Source organism: Dromiciops gliroides, chromosome 3 (genome assembly GCF_019393635.1).
Source record: "Dromiciops gliroides isolate mDroGli1 chromosome 3, mDroGli1.pri, whole genome shotgun sequence".
Taxonomy (NCBI): domain Eukaryota; kingdom Metazoa; phylum Chordata; class Mammalia; order Microbiotheria; family Microbiotheriidae; genus Dromiciops; species Dromiciops gliroides.
Genome location: NC_057863.1, coordinates 568632536 through 568650668, shown reverse-complemented (window position 1 = coordinate 568650668; position 18133 = coordinate 568632536). Strand labels below are relative to the sequence as shown.

General features: G+C 40.1%; 1 protein-coding gene across 1 annotated transcript in view; it reads right to left on the bottom strand.

Moving 5' to 3' along the window:
- The window catches only part of RB1 (RB transcriptional corepressor 1), a 181828-nt gene extending 164152 nt beyond the window's left edge, over positions 1 to 17676 (bottom strand). Inside the window, exons 1-2 of the mRNA XM_043990557.1 lie at positions 17335 to 17676; positions 11688 to 11814 (exon numbers count right to left, since the gene is read on the bottom strand). Coding sequence (XP_043846492.1) covers positions 11688 to 11814; positions 17335 to 17456 — 249 coding nt within the window. The 5' untranslated portion in view covers positions 17457 to 17676. The remainder of the gene's footprint in view (positions 1 to 11687; positions 11815 to 17334) is intronic.
- Positions 17677 to 18133: the final 457 nt, after the last annotated feature.

Here is an 18133-nt window from a genome sequence, read left to right as displayed (position 1 = left end):
AACAGGAAATCTGTTTTTCACAGGTATAGAGGGGGCAAAAATGTCCTTTGACTCCTAGATCTTCCTTATCTAAGGAAAAAGGAGAATTTCTTATTCATTCCCAGAAGCCTCATTTCTATTTGCATGGCAGTAGAAGACAGAAATAGGGCATTTTTGCTCTCTGGGGGTAGGGGGTGGGGGCATGGAGCCAAGATGGCAGAGGAAAGGCAGTAACTTCCCTTAGCTCTCCCCAAGACCCCTCCAAATACCTTCAAGTAATGCCATAAGACAATTCCTGGAGGAGCAGAACCCACAAAAGGACAGGGTGAAATCATTTTCCAGCCAAAGACAGCTGAGAAGGTCGGCAGGAAAGGTCTATTGGGAGGGGGGAGGAGAGGGAGAATGGAGCACAGCCCTGTGCAGGCCACACCAGTGAACCAGGCCTCGGGAGACTCTGAATCAGCTGCAGCAACAGCTGCTTCTGGAACTGAGGCCATGGATGGTGAGGAGGTTGAGCAGTTGGCCAGGGGGAGATTACAGGGGTCTCGTTGCTGGCTCTGAGGCAGGACTCTGTTGTTTTGCTGGTGCTTGGTCTGGGTCACAGTCTTGAGTGGCAGCCCAGGAGGGGCAGGAGCACAGGCATGCCAGAGCTTGCAGCCACAGTGTAGTAGGATTCTGTTCCGGGTTGGAGGGCAGAGAAGCAGGCCTGTGGTTGCTTCCAGACCAGAGCACAGGACAGAGGGGTGGTGAACATGCCTTTCTCTCCTTGAATCGTAACACTCTGGAGGAACTAAGGACTTAAAAATTCCTAGAAGTATCTCTGAAAACAACTGCACAAAAACCTGATAGCTTGGGACAGTGTGCCCTCCACCCTAGAAGCAGTGCCCCCATTTTAGAAGGAGTTTAAAAATCAAAAAATAGGGCTGGAAAATATGCAACAGAAAAAATGCTGACCATAGAAAGTTTCTATGGTAACAAGGAAGATCAAAATACACCCTCAGAAGAAGTTAACAAAGTCAAAGCTCCCACAACCAAAGCTTCCAAGAAAAAACATGAAGTGTCTCCAGGCCATATAAGCGCTTAAAAAGGACTTTGAAAAAATGTAAGAGAGGCAGAGGAAAAAATGGAAAGAGAAATAAGAGTGATGCAAGGAAATCATGAAAAAAAGTCAACAGCTTGCAAAGATGAATTGGTCAAATGGAAAAGGAGGTACAAAAGCTCTCTGAAGAAAATAATTGATTAAAATTTAGGATTGAGCAAATAGAAGCTAATGACTTTATGAGAAATCAAGACACAATAAAGCAAAACCAAAAGAATGAAAAAATAGAAGGCAATGTGAAATATCTCCTTGGAAAAACAACTAACCTGGAAAAAAGATCCAGGAGAGATAATTTGAAAATTATTGGACTACCTGAAAGCCACGATCAGAAATAGGGCATTTTTTTCTTCTCACACATTTAGTACATAAAGAAAAAGGCAGAAGCAAACCTGGGAGCAGACAAAAAGCACACCCCAAAAATACAAAGGTTAGAGTGCTCTAAACCTTTTTCTCCCACAACCCTTTTTTATGCAATATGCCATAAATATGACCAAAATAGACCAGGGAGGAGGGGAGGAAGGGAAAATGAAGAATAAAATTTATATGATATTTTAAAGCATGTAATTAATTAAATAATACATCATAGGAGTACAAGATCATAGATCACAGACCTAAAGCTAAGAGGGACCTAAGAGTTTATCTAGTACAACCTCCTAATTTTAGAGATGAAGAAACTACCAAATCCAGCAAACACTAAATTGTGTTATCTTAGATTAAGAATTCAGGTTTTTAATATTTTCTTGATTTTACTGACAAGCATTCCTAAATTCTCTCTTCAGTTCTGTATAAATTCAGAATTCCAAGTGAACATACCACACCATAAATACACACTTGAGTATGCCCTTTCCAAGGTCAATGAAAATTGATTAGCTATTTCAAAGTTGGCTTTCAGTGAGATCTTACAGCATTTCTTCTGCTTCCTATACTCTCTTGACTTCAGGTCATTTTGCAGCAACTAACTTGGAATTCTGCTGTCATTTTGGCATATATGCTGAGCACTGGATCTTTGTTGCAGTAAATCAATCAGCAAGAATGGATGAATTCTGGGGCAGCTAGGTGGCACAGTGGATAAAGCACCGGCCCTGGATTCAGGAGCACCTGAGTTCAAATCCGGCCTCAGACACTTGACACTTACTAGCTGTGTGACCCTGGGCAAGTCACTTAACCCCCATTGCCCCACCAAAAAAAAAAAAAAGAATCTTGAAAACAATCTTTACATGTAACTGGAAAATATAATAAAATACTACCAAAAAAAAATTAAAAGAGAATAAATGATCTCTAAGGTCCCTTCCAGCCCTAAGTCCTTGGATATTATGTACATGGTTGCATGTTTTCTAGATAATGTCTAATTATACTGTAATTGGTGTATTCTAGTGTATTGATCTGGGTTTTAATCTGGTCTCTAACACTCACTAGCTATGTGACCCTAAGGCAAATCACTTAAACGAACAAACAAACAAAACACAACAAAACCTCTGTTTGCCTTAGTTTCCTCATCACATAACTCCCGGGGCTGTTGTAAGGATCAAATGAGAAAATAATTATAAAGCACTTATGACAGGCTAGAAGATAAAAGTCCTATGGATAACAGATATTCCTTCAGTAAAAGTCTGACCATGTCACTTCCTTGTTCAAGAAACTCCAATGGCTCCCTTATTGCCTGTACTAAACTTAGTATCTAAAGACCTTCACAGTCTGGCTCAAACCTACCTCTCTAAACATTTCATTCGATTCTGTGAGGATTTATTAAGTGTCTATGTTTCAGAGACTCTTCAAGGCCCTAGAGATACAAATACCAAAAGAAAAAAAAAATAAGAGTTTCTGCCCTCAAAAAGCTAACATTCGCCTGTATAGATATAAAATATGCACGTATAAGTACACATAGATAGATAGATATACAAATACAGAATATATGTTAATAGCTTACCGTACACTGCTTTGTTGTATAATAATACAAAATATATGTAAAATAAATACAAAGTGATTTGGGGAAGGAAAAAAGGAAAGGCCTTTTGAAAGAGGGTTCACTTGAACTGAGCCTCAAAAGGGGCTGGCAGTTCCAAGAAGCATAGGTAAGGAGGAATAATACATGAGTATAGTCTGTGCAAGGTCACAGTGACTACTGTGATGGTAATTAATGAATACTGTATATGAAGAACAGGTAGACCAGTCTGCACTGATAAGGGCACAGAAAAATTGCAATCTGCCAACATTACTAAATGTTTCAATTACCAAAAAGTTTTTAACTAAATATTTCCTCTATATAGAAGAGTGAAAATGCTTTAACTGTATAGCACATTGTGTTATTGGGTAATTTTGCCTTCACCTCCAAATAGCTTTCCTTCATCAAATTTCCCCCTCAAGATAAAATGTTACAGAAAATACAGGGTCTTCATCAAGTGTTAAAAAGGATTCAGCTTAAAAAGAAAAACTGTAACTTTAAGACTAAGTGGAGGGGAGGACAGGAAGAATGTCTGGAACTGTCCTTTGCTTGCCCTGCTAGGTTCAAAGCCAGGAAAAACTGAGTTCAACTCCTACCTCTTATACTTATTAGCTATGTGAACCTGGGCAAGTTAAACCCCTAAATCTTAGACTACAATCTGCTTTAGTGGAAGTTCTATATATCCCACATATACATATACACACATATGTGTGTGTCCACATATATATATACATTTACATACATACATATGCATACACACATATATATGTAATTATAGATATCACATTTTAATGTGTGAAAAATCACAAAATTATTCTTAAAGATTTCTTAAATTCATTCATGAAGAAATAATTTTCTTGATTCTCAAGAGCTAAAAATGTCAATCACTAAAAATTCTTAAATCAAACCTTTCCATAGTCAATTCTACCTCTCAAACACCTTTGCCATCTGTCTACTCTCCAGTATTGCATCTACCGACAAAGTTAAAGCCCCCCTCATCCCAGTTCAAGCCCCCCGACTCTTACTTTACTATTGCAAAGTGATCCCAATTAGTTTCTATGCTTCAAGTCTTGCCCTTCTCCAATCCATCCTTCACACAGCTGCCAAAGTGATACACCTAAAGCACAGGTCTGACTATTACACACACATCCTGCTCAAAAAGCTCCCAAGGCTCCCTAATGCCTGTAAGACAAAATACAAAGCCTTCTATTTGGCATGTACAGTCCTTTATTTTCTAGCTTTGGCCCACCTTTCTGGGCTTCTTACTCCCCTTTGCACAATCTGAATTTCCACAAAACTCATCTGTTTGCTGTTCCTTACATGGAGCATCCCATCCTCCATAGCTAGGCCTTTTCCCAGGCTTGGAATGTGCTCACTCCTCACCTCAGACTCTCAGAATCCCTAATTTTCTTGTAAGCTTAGCTCTAGTGTCACCTCATACAGAAGGTCTTCCCTGATCTTCACAGCTACTAAGACTTTCAGAAATTACTCTTTGTATTAACTTACTGGAGAACACATTGTTTCACTAGATTATATATAAACTCCTTGAGAGAAAGGATTTTTATTTTTCTCTCTGTAATCCTAAAGTCTAACACAATGCCTGGCACATAGCAGATGCTTAATAACTGCTTATTGATTGGTTGGTATAAAATCATTTACAGTTTATTCTTGAAGTTCCTCCTGAATAATATTTGGATAGCAGATTTTTTAGGGGCATTCCTAAATCGAATACCTATCTACCAATATGACTTGAGAATACAGGTGGTTAGTCAGTCAGTCAATAAGTACTGTCCATCTCTATAAAGGTAAGGGAAATAGCTTGTCCTGTGACATTCAGAGGGAGGTCTCTCCCTTAGTCTTTGTTGGCAAGATTATTTCCAGAGTCCTCCTTAACAGGCTAATCCTTCACCCGGTAGATAATCCTCTACCTGAGAGCCAGTGCGGCTTCAGATAGGGCAGAGGAATGGTAGATATGGTATTTGCTGCCCAACAACTCCAGAAGAAATGCCAAGAGTAGAAGTCTGTATACAACGTTTGTCAATATGACCAAGGCCTTTGATACTGTCAGCTGTGAGGACTTATGGAAAGTTATGTCAAAATTTGGTTGCCCCAAGAAGTTCATCAATATTGTACGTCAATTTCATGACACCATGCTTGACCAGGTTCTGGCTAATGGATGATACTCTCACACTTTCCCAGTCACCAATGCAGTGAAACAAGGCTGTGTGCTTGCTCCCATGCTTTTTAGCATGATCTTTTCAGCAACGTTGTCAGATGCCTTCAATGTGGCCAAACATGGCATCAAGGTCAGCTACCAAACTGATAGTAAATTATTTAACTTGAAAAAGCAATAAGCCAAGACTAAAGCAGAGGGAGAGTTGGTACATGATTATTTTTTTGCAGATTACTGTGCACTCAATGCAGCCTCTGAAGCTAAGATAAAACAAAGTATGCATTAATTCTCTCCTGTTTTTGCTAATTTTGGCCTAACACCACCAAGAAAACACAGGTGCTCCACCAGCCAACACCATACCATCCATATGTGGAATCATTTGTTACAGCAAATGGAGAAGTTTCAAATGCTGTGGATAAGTTCATTTACCTTGGCAATATACTTTCCAGGGAACTACATATTGAGAATGAGGTTGACATGCATTTTCAGAGCTAGCTCAGTGTTTAGGAGACTTAAAAGGAAAGTGTGGAAGAGAAGAGGTTTTGGATGCCTACCAAACTGAAGGTCTACAGAGTCATTGTGCTGACCTCATTGTCGTGTGAATATGAAACCTAGCAGTCTACCAGCACCCATGCCAGGAAAATAGATCACTTCCATTTTGAATTGTCTTAGGAGATTCTGAAGATCACTTACCGGATAAGATACTGGACACTGAGGGTCCTCTTTCTGAAGCACTAAACTGCCACAGCATTCAAACTCTATCGGAAGAGAGTGCAACTCTGATGGGCCAGCTACATTGTTTGAATGCCAAAAGTATGTTTGCCTAAAAGACAATTTTACAGAGAAACACAGACTGCAAACATTCACACGGTGTGTCAGAAGAAGCATACAAAGACACTCTACAAGATCTCTCTGAATAAACTCTGGGATGATTATGAGACCTAGGGAGACAGAAGTGCAGGACCTGCCCAGCATGACACGCCTTCATCAAAAAAGGTGCTGTGCTCTAAGAGCAAAGTAGAATTGAGGTAGCTCAAAAGAAACATTGAGATGAACAAATTTAGAGAACCCACTCCAAATGTTTGCATGGCCTATTTGTACCTGGCCCATGGTAAAGCATTCTAAGCTCATATTGGTCTGATCAGCCACAATCAGACACACTGTAACTTGACTCTAACACAGTGGTGCCATTTTGGTTCTCTTTGAGGACAATGGACAACAACCAACCGTCAACCAAGTATTATTACGTGCCTACTATATGCTAGGCATTGCATTGGTGATACAAAAAGAGGAAAATGGCATCTCCTGCTCTCAGGGAGCTCACAATTTAATGGGGAAGACAACAAGCAAACAAATGTGTACAAACAAGATATATACAAGATAAATAGGAAATAATTATAGAGGGAAGGCATTGAATTAAGAGGGGTTGGGAGGGGCAGCTAGGTGGTGCAGTGGATGGAGCGCCGGCCCTGGAGTCAGGAGTACCTGAGTTCAGATCTGGCCTCACACACTTAACACTAGCTGTGTGACCCTGGGCAAGTCACTTAACCCCAATTGCCTCACTAAAAAAAAAAAAAAAAAAAAAAAAAAAAGAGGGGTTGGGAAAGGCTTCCTATAGTAAGTGGGATTTTAGTTAGAACTTGAAGGGTGCCTGGGAAGACAGATGGTAGAGTTGAGGAGGGAAAGTACTCCAGAGAATGAAGCACAGTTTATTCATACTATACTTTCAAACATGCCCAGAGCTGAGAGAAGTATTTCATTTGTGGAACAGATTTTGTCAGTGGATCAAAGAGTATATAGTAGGGAATAAGGTATAAGAAGACTGAAAAAGTAAGAGAAGCTATGTTATAAAGGGCTTTGAATGCCAAACTGAGGATTTTGTATTTGGTCCCGGAAGTGATAGGGAACCACTGTAGTTGGTTTATTGTTTGTTGGTTGGCTTTTTTTTTTTGGGGGGGGGGGGGGAAGCGCTCAGTGGGGTAAAGAGTGGTATGGTCAGACTTGCACATTCGGAAAATCACACGGGTGGCTGAATGGAGGACAGATCTGAGTGGGTAGAGACTTGTACAAGCAGACCCACCAGCACTCTTGCAATGTCTAGGCATTAGGTAATAAGGGCCTGACCTGAGTGGTATCTGTGTCAGAGGAAAGAAGGGCATGTACTCAAGAGATGTTGCAAAGGTGAGGTATTCCTCAGTTTATTCATACTATACTCTCAAACATGCAATCCTACCAAAAAACAATTAGAATTCCATAGGTTATTGTCTTCTACCATAAAACATCCAAGACAAAAAGATAACACAAGCCAAACAGTAATATTTAAAACATCACTACATCCTGCTCATAAAAGAATATGTTTTACCATAAAATGTTATAAATGGTAATTAGTTTCTCAGGCTAGCCCATAAATGCCTACATAACTCACAATTTTAGCTTAGCACTTAACATAGTACCTGCCACAGAGGCTCTTGATAAATATTAGTTGACTAACAATGTAACTATTCTGTAGTACTATTATAGAACATAACCATAATTTTTAACATTGTTTCTATATAAAAATCCAGTCACAGTTGGAATTATAGATAACAAGGAGCACATCTTCTGGTCATAGATCTAGTCCTCCCTTGATCATAAAGTTTCTGGAAGATAAGGGAATGAAGGGCTCACATGCATAATAGTGGCTTTAATGGAAAACAGAGGTGTCCAAGGCAATAATAGTTCCCCCCTATATGGCAACAGTTCCTGCTAAAGCCACCAGACAGCATGATTAGTGGTAAAGATAGAGCATCCATTTATGGGAAAGGGTCCCTCAAAAATAGGTGCTCATAAGTAAGAAACTACCACTACTATTAAGTTAACTTTGAGTTAAATTTAGCAAAATTTAAACCTTGACTGAACGTTTAACCTATGTAAATCAAATCACTTCAAGGAAGTCAAATGAACATAGAAACAGCACAGCCAGAAAACATTTGATCTGGTTAAATAAATGTAAGATATAACATACATCAGCTTATGATAGCAATCGGCCTGAAAAAATCTTACGGATCATAGGATCATAGATTTTGAGTTGGAAAGGACCTCATAGGTCATATATCAAACCAGATGAGGAAACTGAGACACAGAGAATAAAGTGATCAAGCATGGTAAGAGATTAAGAACATCATTCAGGGCTGGCTAGGTGGCGCAGTGGATAAATCACCGGCCCTGGATTCTGGAAGTACCTGAGTTCAAATCGGCCTCAGACACTGACACTTACTAGCTGTGTGACCCTGGCAAGTCACTTAACCCCCATTGCCCCGCAAAAAAAAACAAACAAAAAAAACAAAAAAAAAGAACATTTCATAAAATAGTGAGAAGTTGTACAGAGAAATCAAATTATAGAAACTAGAGTAAGATGTCCAATTAAGCTGGGACATCTCAAGAGTAATTAAGGATGAAACCTAAAAAAGTAAACAGACAAAAATGGAAATAGTTCTGCTAAACTTCTATAACAACTATTTTCTCTATCAATAATAGTGAAATTATGGTGGTGCCATGGATAGAGTGCCAGGCCTGAAGCAGAAAGACTCATCTTCCTGAGTTCAAATCTGGCCTCAGACACTTTCTAATTGTGTGACCCTGAGCAACTCACTTAATCCTGTTGGCCTCAGTTCCTCATCTGTAAAATGAGTTGGAGAAAGAAATGGCAAACTACTCAGCATCTTTGCCAAGAAAATCCCAAATGAGGTCACAAAGAGTCAGACACAACTGAAATGACTGAATAACAACAAACAGTGAAATTACAACATCTGGACTCTAATATCATAATCTATGACATAATGGCAATAAAGAAAACAAAACAGGAAAAGCAGCCTGGACTAGACCGCAAGTAAAATCAAAGGAAGTCCATGCTGAAGACAAAGCAATTTTGATATATGAAATACAGGATGATGCCAAACGCCTGGACAAAATTTAAAACATTGCTGAACTTGGGGAAAAAGATAATCAAGAAAAAAAAAATCTATCAATCACCCTCTTCTCTTTGAGACTCTCTTCTCTCTAGGTTTTCAAGACACTATTCTCTCCTGGTTCTCCTCCTACCTATGACTGCTTAGTATCCTTTGCTGGATCTTCATCCAGGTCATGCCCAATAATGGTGAGTGTCCTGCAGGGCTTGGTCCTGGGGACTCTTCTCCCTTTATACTATTTCACCTGGTGATCTCATCAGCTCCTATGGATATAATTATTACCTCTATACCAATGATTCTCAGATCAATTTAACCAGCTCTAACCTTTCTGCTGACCTCCAGTCTCACAGCTCCATCTATCCTTTGGACATCTAGAAGTGCACATCCCACAGATAATCTTATAGTTGACATGTTCAAAACAGAACTCATTATCTTTCTCTCCCAACACTGCTCCATTCCAAACTCATTACTATCAAGGGTAGCATTATCTTCCCCACAACTTCAGTGTCAGCCTCGATACCTCACTATCTCTCACTCTCCATATCCAAACTGTTGCCAAAGCCCATTCAATTTTACCTTTTTAATATCTCCTGCATACACCTTCTGTCTTCTGATACTGCCACCAGAGACTCTCAACACTTCATGCCTGGACAAGTGCAATAGCCTACCAGTGAGTATGCTTCCCTCAAGTCTCTCTCCTTCCAGTCCATCCCTCACTCTGCTATCAAAGTGATCTTCCTAAAGTACAGCTCTGCTCATGTTACCCAACTACTCAATAAACTCCAGTGGCTTCCATAATCAAAATATAAAATCCTCTGGTGGTGTCTGACGCCCTTCACACCCTCCTCCCTCCTGCCTACTCCTCACACAAGACATTCTCTCTCCAGACTCGGAGGCATTTTCACCAGCTGTTTCCCTATGTCTGGAATACTCTCCCTTCTCATCTCTATTTCTGGGTTTCCCTCAAGTTCCAAATAAAGTCCCATCTTCTAGATGAAGCCTTTCCTGAGCTTTTTAAATTCTAGAGCCTTTTATTTGTGGATAATTTCAAATTCATCCAGTACGTAACTTGTTTTGTACATAAGTTATATGCATGTGGTCTCCCTCCCCTTTGGTAATGAATGAGCTCTTCAAAGCAGGGCCTGTCTTTTACCTTTCTTGTTCCTTATGTTTTTATCCTTCCAACAGTTATCTGGCACATAGTAAGCATTTAAGTAAATGTTTATTACTGATTGACTCTTGACCAGAAACTGGGAAGGGTCTAGGAGAAAAAGATAATGAATTCTGTTTTAGACATGTTGAATTGAAATGTCCAGTAGATAGATAGAGACATGGAACTGGAACTAGCAGAGAGGGGAGAGGTGGATATGTAGATTTTGTAGATTTGGAAGTATATTGTGGGGCACTGATGAGATCACAGAGAGTGGTTTTTGTTGGTTTGGGTTTGTTTTTGTTTTCTCATAGAGTGTTAAAAGAGAAATGAAGAGGGGCAGCTATGGTGGCGCAGGTGATAGAGCACCGGCCCTGATTCAGGAGGACCGAGTTCAAATCCGCCTCAGACATTTTACACTTACAGCTGTGTGACCCTGGGCAAGTCACTTAACCCCAATTGCTTCACCAAAAAAAAAAAAAGAGGAGAGAGAGAGGAATGAAGAGGAGCCCAGGACAGAGTTCTAGAGGTAGAGCCACAAGGGGAAGGATACAGATGATATAGATATAAGTGAGACTGAAAAGCAACAGTCAGATAGCTAGGAGGAAATCCATAACAGAACAATCATACAACTAACTAACTTGTGTTCAAAAGAACACAAGATTCCACTGTGTTTTTATTTTTTTGCTGACCATTTAACCACACTATATTTAAACAGGCTTTTGAAAGCTATGCTGGGAATATAAACCACTATTTACTACTTCCAAATGTCTAATGTACAAACGAGTATTTTTTTTTTAAGCTGGGACTACCTATAACTTTCAGAAGGGAAGAATTATAACTCAATGCAGTTGCACATAAGTAAAAATAAACTAGTACATCTAATTTCAAACCAATAATAATGCCAAAATGTGGCAATGTATATAGAATTATTTTTAACTTAAATTTTTATTGATAATACTAAGATCACAATTCCTCAACTTCCTTTTATTCCTTCTCTTCCACAAATATACATGTCCCAAAAGTCTACAAAAGACTTGGGATATCCTGTAGTCTATCACTTTTCTTTTAGCATTCAGTTTTCATATGTGTTCAGTTTTTTGGAATACTAGAGATTAATTTCTTTCTTTTTATAGAGGAATTGTGAGATATACAAACAAGTTACAAATTATTTTTAATTACTCTGAAATAGTATTTTCAAAAGCACCTAAAACACAAAATAATTCACTTCTTTGTGCCTTATAGTCATGTCAAAATAATGGAAATCAGTATCATTTTACAGGGCATATAATCAGAATATAAATAGCAATACCTAACATCACTTCAGTAAACACTGTATGCAACAAAAGTGATCAGAGATAACAAAAAATTTTTAAATTAAAGAGAAATATGCTCACCAAAACTCCATCCATAGATGAAACTTTTTCCCAATTCTCCCAAGCCTGTTTCCTGACATGATTTGGTATCTTTAATTTCTGACATAATGTAGTAAAATCAGGGTCTTCTGCTTCTTCAAATTCAAGCCTACAAGGCAGAAATAAATTTATAAAAGGCATGTGAAATAAACCAAGATGACAAATTAAAACATTTCCTTCAGACAACTACTGATAACCTAAAAAATGACAAGTATTATTCATTTCATTCTTCTGTCTAAAAAATTGTGCTTTTTTATGATTATATCACAGCATTTACATAGTGCTTTACAGTTGCAAAATATATTATGTATATCTATACATGCTTTTTAAAAATTTTATTTCCTTGATCAGTTCTTTACTGAATACCCCACTGGTGAAAAACTGCTGGCATGGTTCACCAACATATACTCCAAGGTAACCAAATAGTTTTGTGGGAGGAAAAAAGAGAGTTAACTATTTGTGTTTTTGTTTTTGTTTTGCAGGGCAATGGGGGTTAAGTGACTTGCCCAAGGTCACACAGCTAATAAGTGTCAAGTGTCTGAGGCCAGATTTGAACTCAGGTACTCCTGAATCCAGGGCCAGTGCTTTATCCACTGTGCCACCTAGCCGCCCTCGAGAGTTAACTATTTTGAGAAGTAGAGAGGGGGTGGGGGGGGCAGCTAGGTGGCACAGTGGATAAAGCACCAGCCCTGAATTCAGGAGGACCTGAGTTCAAATCCGACCTCAGACACCTGACACTTACTATCTGTGTGACCCTGAAAAAAAAAATCACTTAACCCTCATTGCCCTGCAAAGAGAGAGGGAGAGAGAGAGAGAGAGAAAGAGAGAACAGAATACAACATTTACTATAATCAAGCTCTGGTGATTTGTCAACACAGAATTTCATTTTAAAAATTTCACTGACAAGTACTTGTGCTCAAACATGAGCTATCCACTGTTAGACCACTTTCCTGCTCTTATTTGACCAATTAAAATATATTACAAAGTTAGATCTGTCAGCCTTTTGCCCCTCAATCTTTTACATTTCATTTATCTACTTTTGGAAGAGAGGTGTATATCAGTGCAGGAGACTATCCTCCTCCTCCTTCACAAACTTCTGCCTTCTGTTTCTTAAGTGTTTTTCCCCTAAAGAAACTATTATAATTATGAGCTAGGTAGCTGCCTCAAATAATTATTAGCTGGGTAACTCTGAACAGCTTAACACCTTTCATCCTTGGTTTCTTCATCTGTTGTTGTGAGGACCAAAAGAGAGAATATATGCAATGTACTCTGGAAAACTTAGTGTTAATAGTTAGTTAATGATGTTAGTGTTAACCAAGTTAGTAACTTAGTGTTAACAGTTACTAAGTTAATAGTGTTAGTCTCAGCAATACTATTATTAATGTTGCTGCTGATTGATTCAAATCCATTCAAAATATACTACTTGATTATATAACAATTATGGGTGGTTTCTCTTCTACCTAACTCAGCTGAGTCAAGATTCTAGTAGCAAGGACCAAACCAAAACTGCTGGAGAAGAGTGAGACCCTGACACCTAGTATAACTGAGTCAAGGCCTCAAAGCAAATTTTCCTACCATGGCTAGAGTGATCTGCCTCAGCAGGATAGATTCTTTAGAGTAGGGGTTCTTAACTATTTTTGTGTCATAGAATCCCCTTTGACAGTATGGTAAAATCCAGGGATTCCTTCTCAGAAGAATGTTTTTAAATCCCTAAAATAAAATACAAGGGAAACCAATTCTATTAAAGTTATAAAAATATTTTTTAAAAAAAATAAGCTCACAGAACTCAGTTTAAGAACTCCTGCTTTAGAATCTAATTATCCATAATTATGACATTAGTAGGAATAACAGTGGATAGACTAAATCTTGAATGGCATAAAATATGAAGGAAGCCTTTAAAGACCACTGTCATTCTCATTTCCTTCAAGAAATATAATCTGTTGTCTTTTTAGCCAGTTCATAATCATATCTTGGATGTTTGTGGTTATCTTAGTTGTAGAGAAAATTGGAAATCAGAAAATACTGCTTTTAAGATTTAAAAAATTATTATGTAACTTTTTTGTTACATATATTCATTTCCAATATATCCCCTCCTTTACCCTGCAAGCCATTCTCTTCTCACATGCCTGGCACATAGTAGGAGTTTATAAATGTTTAATTTGGTAAACTGATTGATTTTTGTTTGTTTGTTTTGTTTTTTTGGTGAGGCAGTTGGGGTTAAATGACTTGCCTAGAGTCACACAGCTAGTAAGTGTAAAGTGTCTGAGGCCGAATTTGAACTCAGGTCCTCCTGAATCCAGGGCAGGTGTTCTATCCCCTGCGCTACCTACCTGCCCCTAAACTGATTGATTTTTAAAAGGAAAAAAAAAAAGTAGTCTAGCAAAGCCAACCAGCACATCAATTGTGTCTAACAGTTTATATAGCTTTCTACCCCCTCTTCAAAGAAGGGGCTGAATTCTTCTCAGTAGACAGTAGATTGGTCAATATACTTACAGAGCTGTTTCAATTTAGTGTTAAAATTACTGTACACGTTATCTCTCAGTTTTGCTTACTTTACTCTTGTACAAGTTCACATAATTTTTTCTACAATTCTTTGAATTTTTCATAATGGTCCCTTGTTATAAAGCAGAACTATTCCACCCAATTTATGTGACATTTTGTTTTTACCATTATGCAGCCAATGACAATCTACTTTGGTTTCCAATTCTCTATCACAAAAAAGAAACAAAACAAAAAAAACACACCACACTTCTGAGTATTCTGGTATATATGGGTCCTTTCGATTTTGAACCTCCTTAGGAGCAGGATCTCAAGGTCAAAGGGTATGGTCATCTTAGTCACTTTCTTAGTATGATTACAAACTGCTTTTTTCAGTAGAACAATTCACAGCTCCAGGAATAGTGTATTAATGTGCATGCCTTTCCAAATCCCATCCAACATTGACTATTCTCATCTTTTACAATTTTCTGGGTATAAAGTAAAACCTCTTAGTTGCTTTGAATTATGTTTATTTGACTTTTGTCTGTATACTTAGCACAGAGTCTCAAACATAATAATCAAAATGCTTATTAAATTATTTCTCTTGTTATTAAAGTAATTTTCTTATAGTTAATAGTTTGCACCTCTTTTGAGAATTTTTGGTTTGTATCCTTTGACAACTTATCCACTGTAGAATGATTTTCTCTCTCTCTGTCTCTCTGTCTTTGTCTCTCTCTCTCCCACACACATATATCCCACCCCAAAAGACAAGTTTCCCACTGATTTTGTTTGTGCAAAAGCTTTTCGATTTCATGTAACTGAAATCACCTCTTTTATCTTTCGTAATTTCCTCAATATCTTGTTGGTTAAGTGTCCTGAAAGATAACTGCTAATTTTATTCATTTTCATTATGGTCTGACCTGTTATATTCAGGTCATGTGCCCATCTTAATTTTACTGTGGTATATGGTAGAATTTATTGGTCAAAAATCCAATTTTTTACTGTTTTCTGCTTTTCTCAGAAGCTTTTGTATTACCTTTGTAATGTATGATGTCTGTCATGACAAATAGGAATCCCTAGTGTTAGGAATTCCACGAGAAAGGCTTGACTAGCTGAATAAAGAAGGACATTTTTGGTTACATCACCATCTGACCTCTGACCTCTTGTATTCTTTCTATTTTGTATTTTAATTGTACATTTAAAACATTCAAATTTATATCTAAGCCTGTTTTTAAAAAGCCAAATATTATATCTATCTGTTGCTGTATAGTTGCGTCCCACTCTTTGTGACCCCATTTGGGATGTTCTTGGCAAAGATCCTATATTGGTCTACCATTTCCTTCTCCAGATCATTTTACAGATGAGGAAACTGAGGAAAACAGAGATAAATGACTTGTCCAAAGTAACACAGCTAGTAAATGTTTGAGGCCAGATTTGAACTCAGGAAGATGAGTCTGACTTTGGCCTAGCACTCTATCCACTGCATCTAGCTGCTCATATCTACGGTAGGGACTAACAATAACATCAAGTTAACTTTTTTAAAAAATTGTATATACTAGCATCCACTGCCCTTCAACAGAGCTGTAACCTCAAGGTAGAAATAAATCCTGGCTTCCTTCAAATCCCAACTAAAATACCACCTTCTGCAAAAAGCTTTTTCCAATGCCCCTTAATGCTAGTACCTTCCTTTTGTCAATTATCTCCAATCCATCCTATATAGATCTTGTCCTACTTAGTTGTTTGCATGCTGTCTTCACAATTAGATGGTGAGGGCTTTGAGGTCAGTGATTGTTTTTCGCTTTTCTTGTATTCCAAGTGCATAGCACAGTGCCTGTGCTGTTTATTGGCTGATTGACTGGAGAGTAAATATGCTAAGTATATGTCTTTCAATTTCAAACATAAAAAATAACTCCAAAGAAGAAAAACAACCAACAAGTTGTAACATACATATAATATATCACCCTGCAATATTCTACTGTATCCACTAGGGTTGCTCACATAAAGATTTCACTAAGTAAACAATTCCATGTGAGTATCAGTTGGGCATTGCTAAACATTCTACAAAACAATGCCGAATACATAAGACATCAATGTCCCTACCCACCGGGATCTTAAAATCAAAGTCAATTTTGACATGCTGACGAGTTTCATCTAAATTTGGGAAAGAAACAAAAATAGACCAAATGAATAGGGCAATCCTTGCCAGCTTTAAGTACTTGCACTGCAAATTACATTACTGAAAGTGTTTCACAAGGGTTTTTATCATGCACCAAATAAGAAAATTCTATTAATGGGCTACTTTCTTACAAAATCACTACAAATAACTACATTTCCCACCTAAGCATCTTGAAACATTGCAGTATACAATGGCCAGGGCTCAGATCTCCCAGCAATCTTGTAATACTTCCAAATTACGAACCCTCAGTCTCGGCAGTAAATTAGTTGTGCCTTCAATTCCCACAGAATCGTCCCCACCACCACCACCCCGACAATAATCTCTTGCAAAGACAGTAAAACCAATACTTTTTATTAGCATTATTATTTTTTAAAAGTGGCAAAATATGCTATGCAAACCCAGGCATTCAATACACGAGTTATGGGTTGCGTGTGTTTGTTGTTATTGTTTTGCTTTTTTTAACCTATCAAATTAGGTTGCATTGTCTCGGACCCAAACAGCGAACTCCAACATACAGAAAAGAACCGGATTCCAGGCATCTCTAGGGAGGAAACAATGTTCTCTCTCTCCGACTAAGCAGTTTTACTTGGAGACCTCCAAGCACAGTCACCACCCCCACCCACCCCAGCGGTCTTCCTCCTCGACCCGAGAAGGAAAGAAGCCACCTGTCACTTCTTCTCCCCAGGACCCAGGCCCGCCCCACCCACCTGTCAACCTGGGGCCAAGCCGGCCGCCAGGAAGCCCCGTCCCAGTGGCCCGGTGACCCGACCGCGCAGCTGTCAGCGCAGCCGGGAGCTAGTAGAGGAGAGCCGCCGGCGCCGGCGCCGGCGCCGGCTCCGGGTGTCTGCCCCCAGCTCCCGGCTCCCGGCTCCGGCCCAGGGTGCCGCCCCGCCGAGCAGTCGGCCCCTCCCTGTACGCCGCGGCGTCCGCCGGGCGCCCCCCTCCCCCGAGAGACTCCGGCCCCGGCGCTCTCACCTGACGAGTGGCAGGTCCTCTGGGCCGCTGTCCGGCTCCGGTTCCTCCTCGCGAGGGGGAGGGGAAGGCGGCGGCGGCTCCGGGGTCGAAGCAGCCGGTTTCCGAGGGGCTTTGGGCGGCATGACTGACTGGCAGGAGCAATGAGGGGGTGGGAGACGAGGGGAAAAGGGGAGCACGCGAGCACGCGCTCTTTCCTCGTGAACGCGCTGCACCAGACGCCCCTCGTCCTCTGGCAGCTCCCGTTAGAAAACTTTAAACGTTCCCCCCACCCCCTCCCGAAAACAACCAAACAACCGGGAGAGCCCTGTCTCCACCCACCTCTCTACCCCTAGCCCGGCACCAAAAGCTCCGCGCTCAACCGCGGGAAAACGTCATTTCCGCTCCTGCGCGTTAAGTCCCGCCAAGTTCCCGGGCCCGCCAGCCGAGCCGGGGAGGCCAAAAGGAGAAGGTGCCGGAGAAAGAGAAGGGCGGGGCTGCGTTTCTCGGCTGCGGCAAGCCGGAGCCACGTCCCTCCCAGAGCCCACAAGTGTCTGATGGGGCGTGCGGCCCCGTCCCTTGCTGGGATTGGGTTACCCGGCGGGATGGAGAGAACGGATCTGGGAAGCCGGCCCTGAGCCTCAGCGGCCAACTCCGGGCTCCTCCCCAGACCAGGCCCCGGGGGGGTGTTTAGTCCCGTTACCTGCAGTGCCTTTGCGCTTCGCGGGATGCAGGCGCATTTCTTCCCCACGTGGACACGGGAGACCGAATTCATAGAGAATCCCCTCCCTGCAGCCACTACCTCCAGCCTCAGACACTTCCC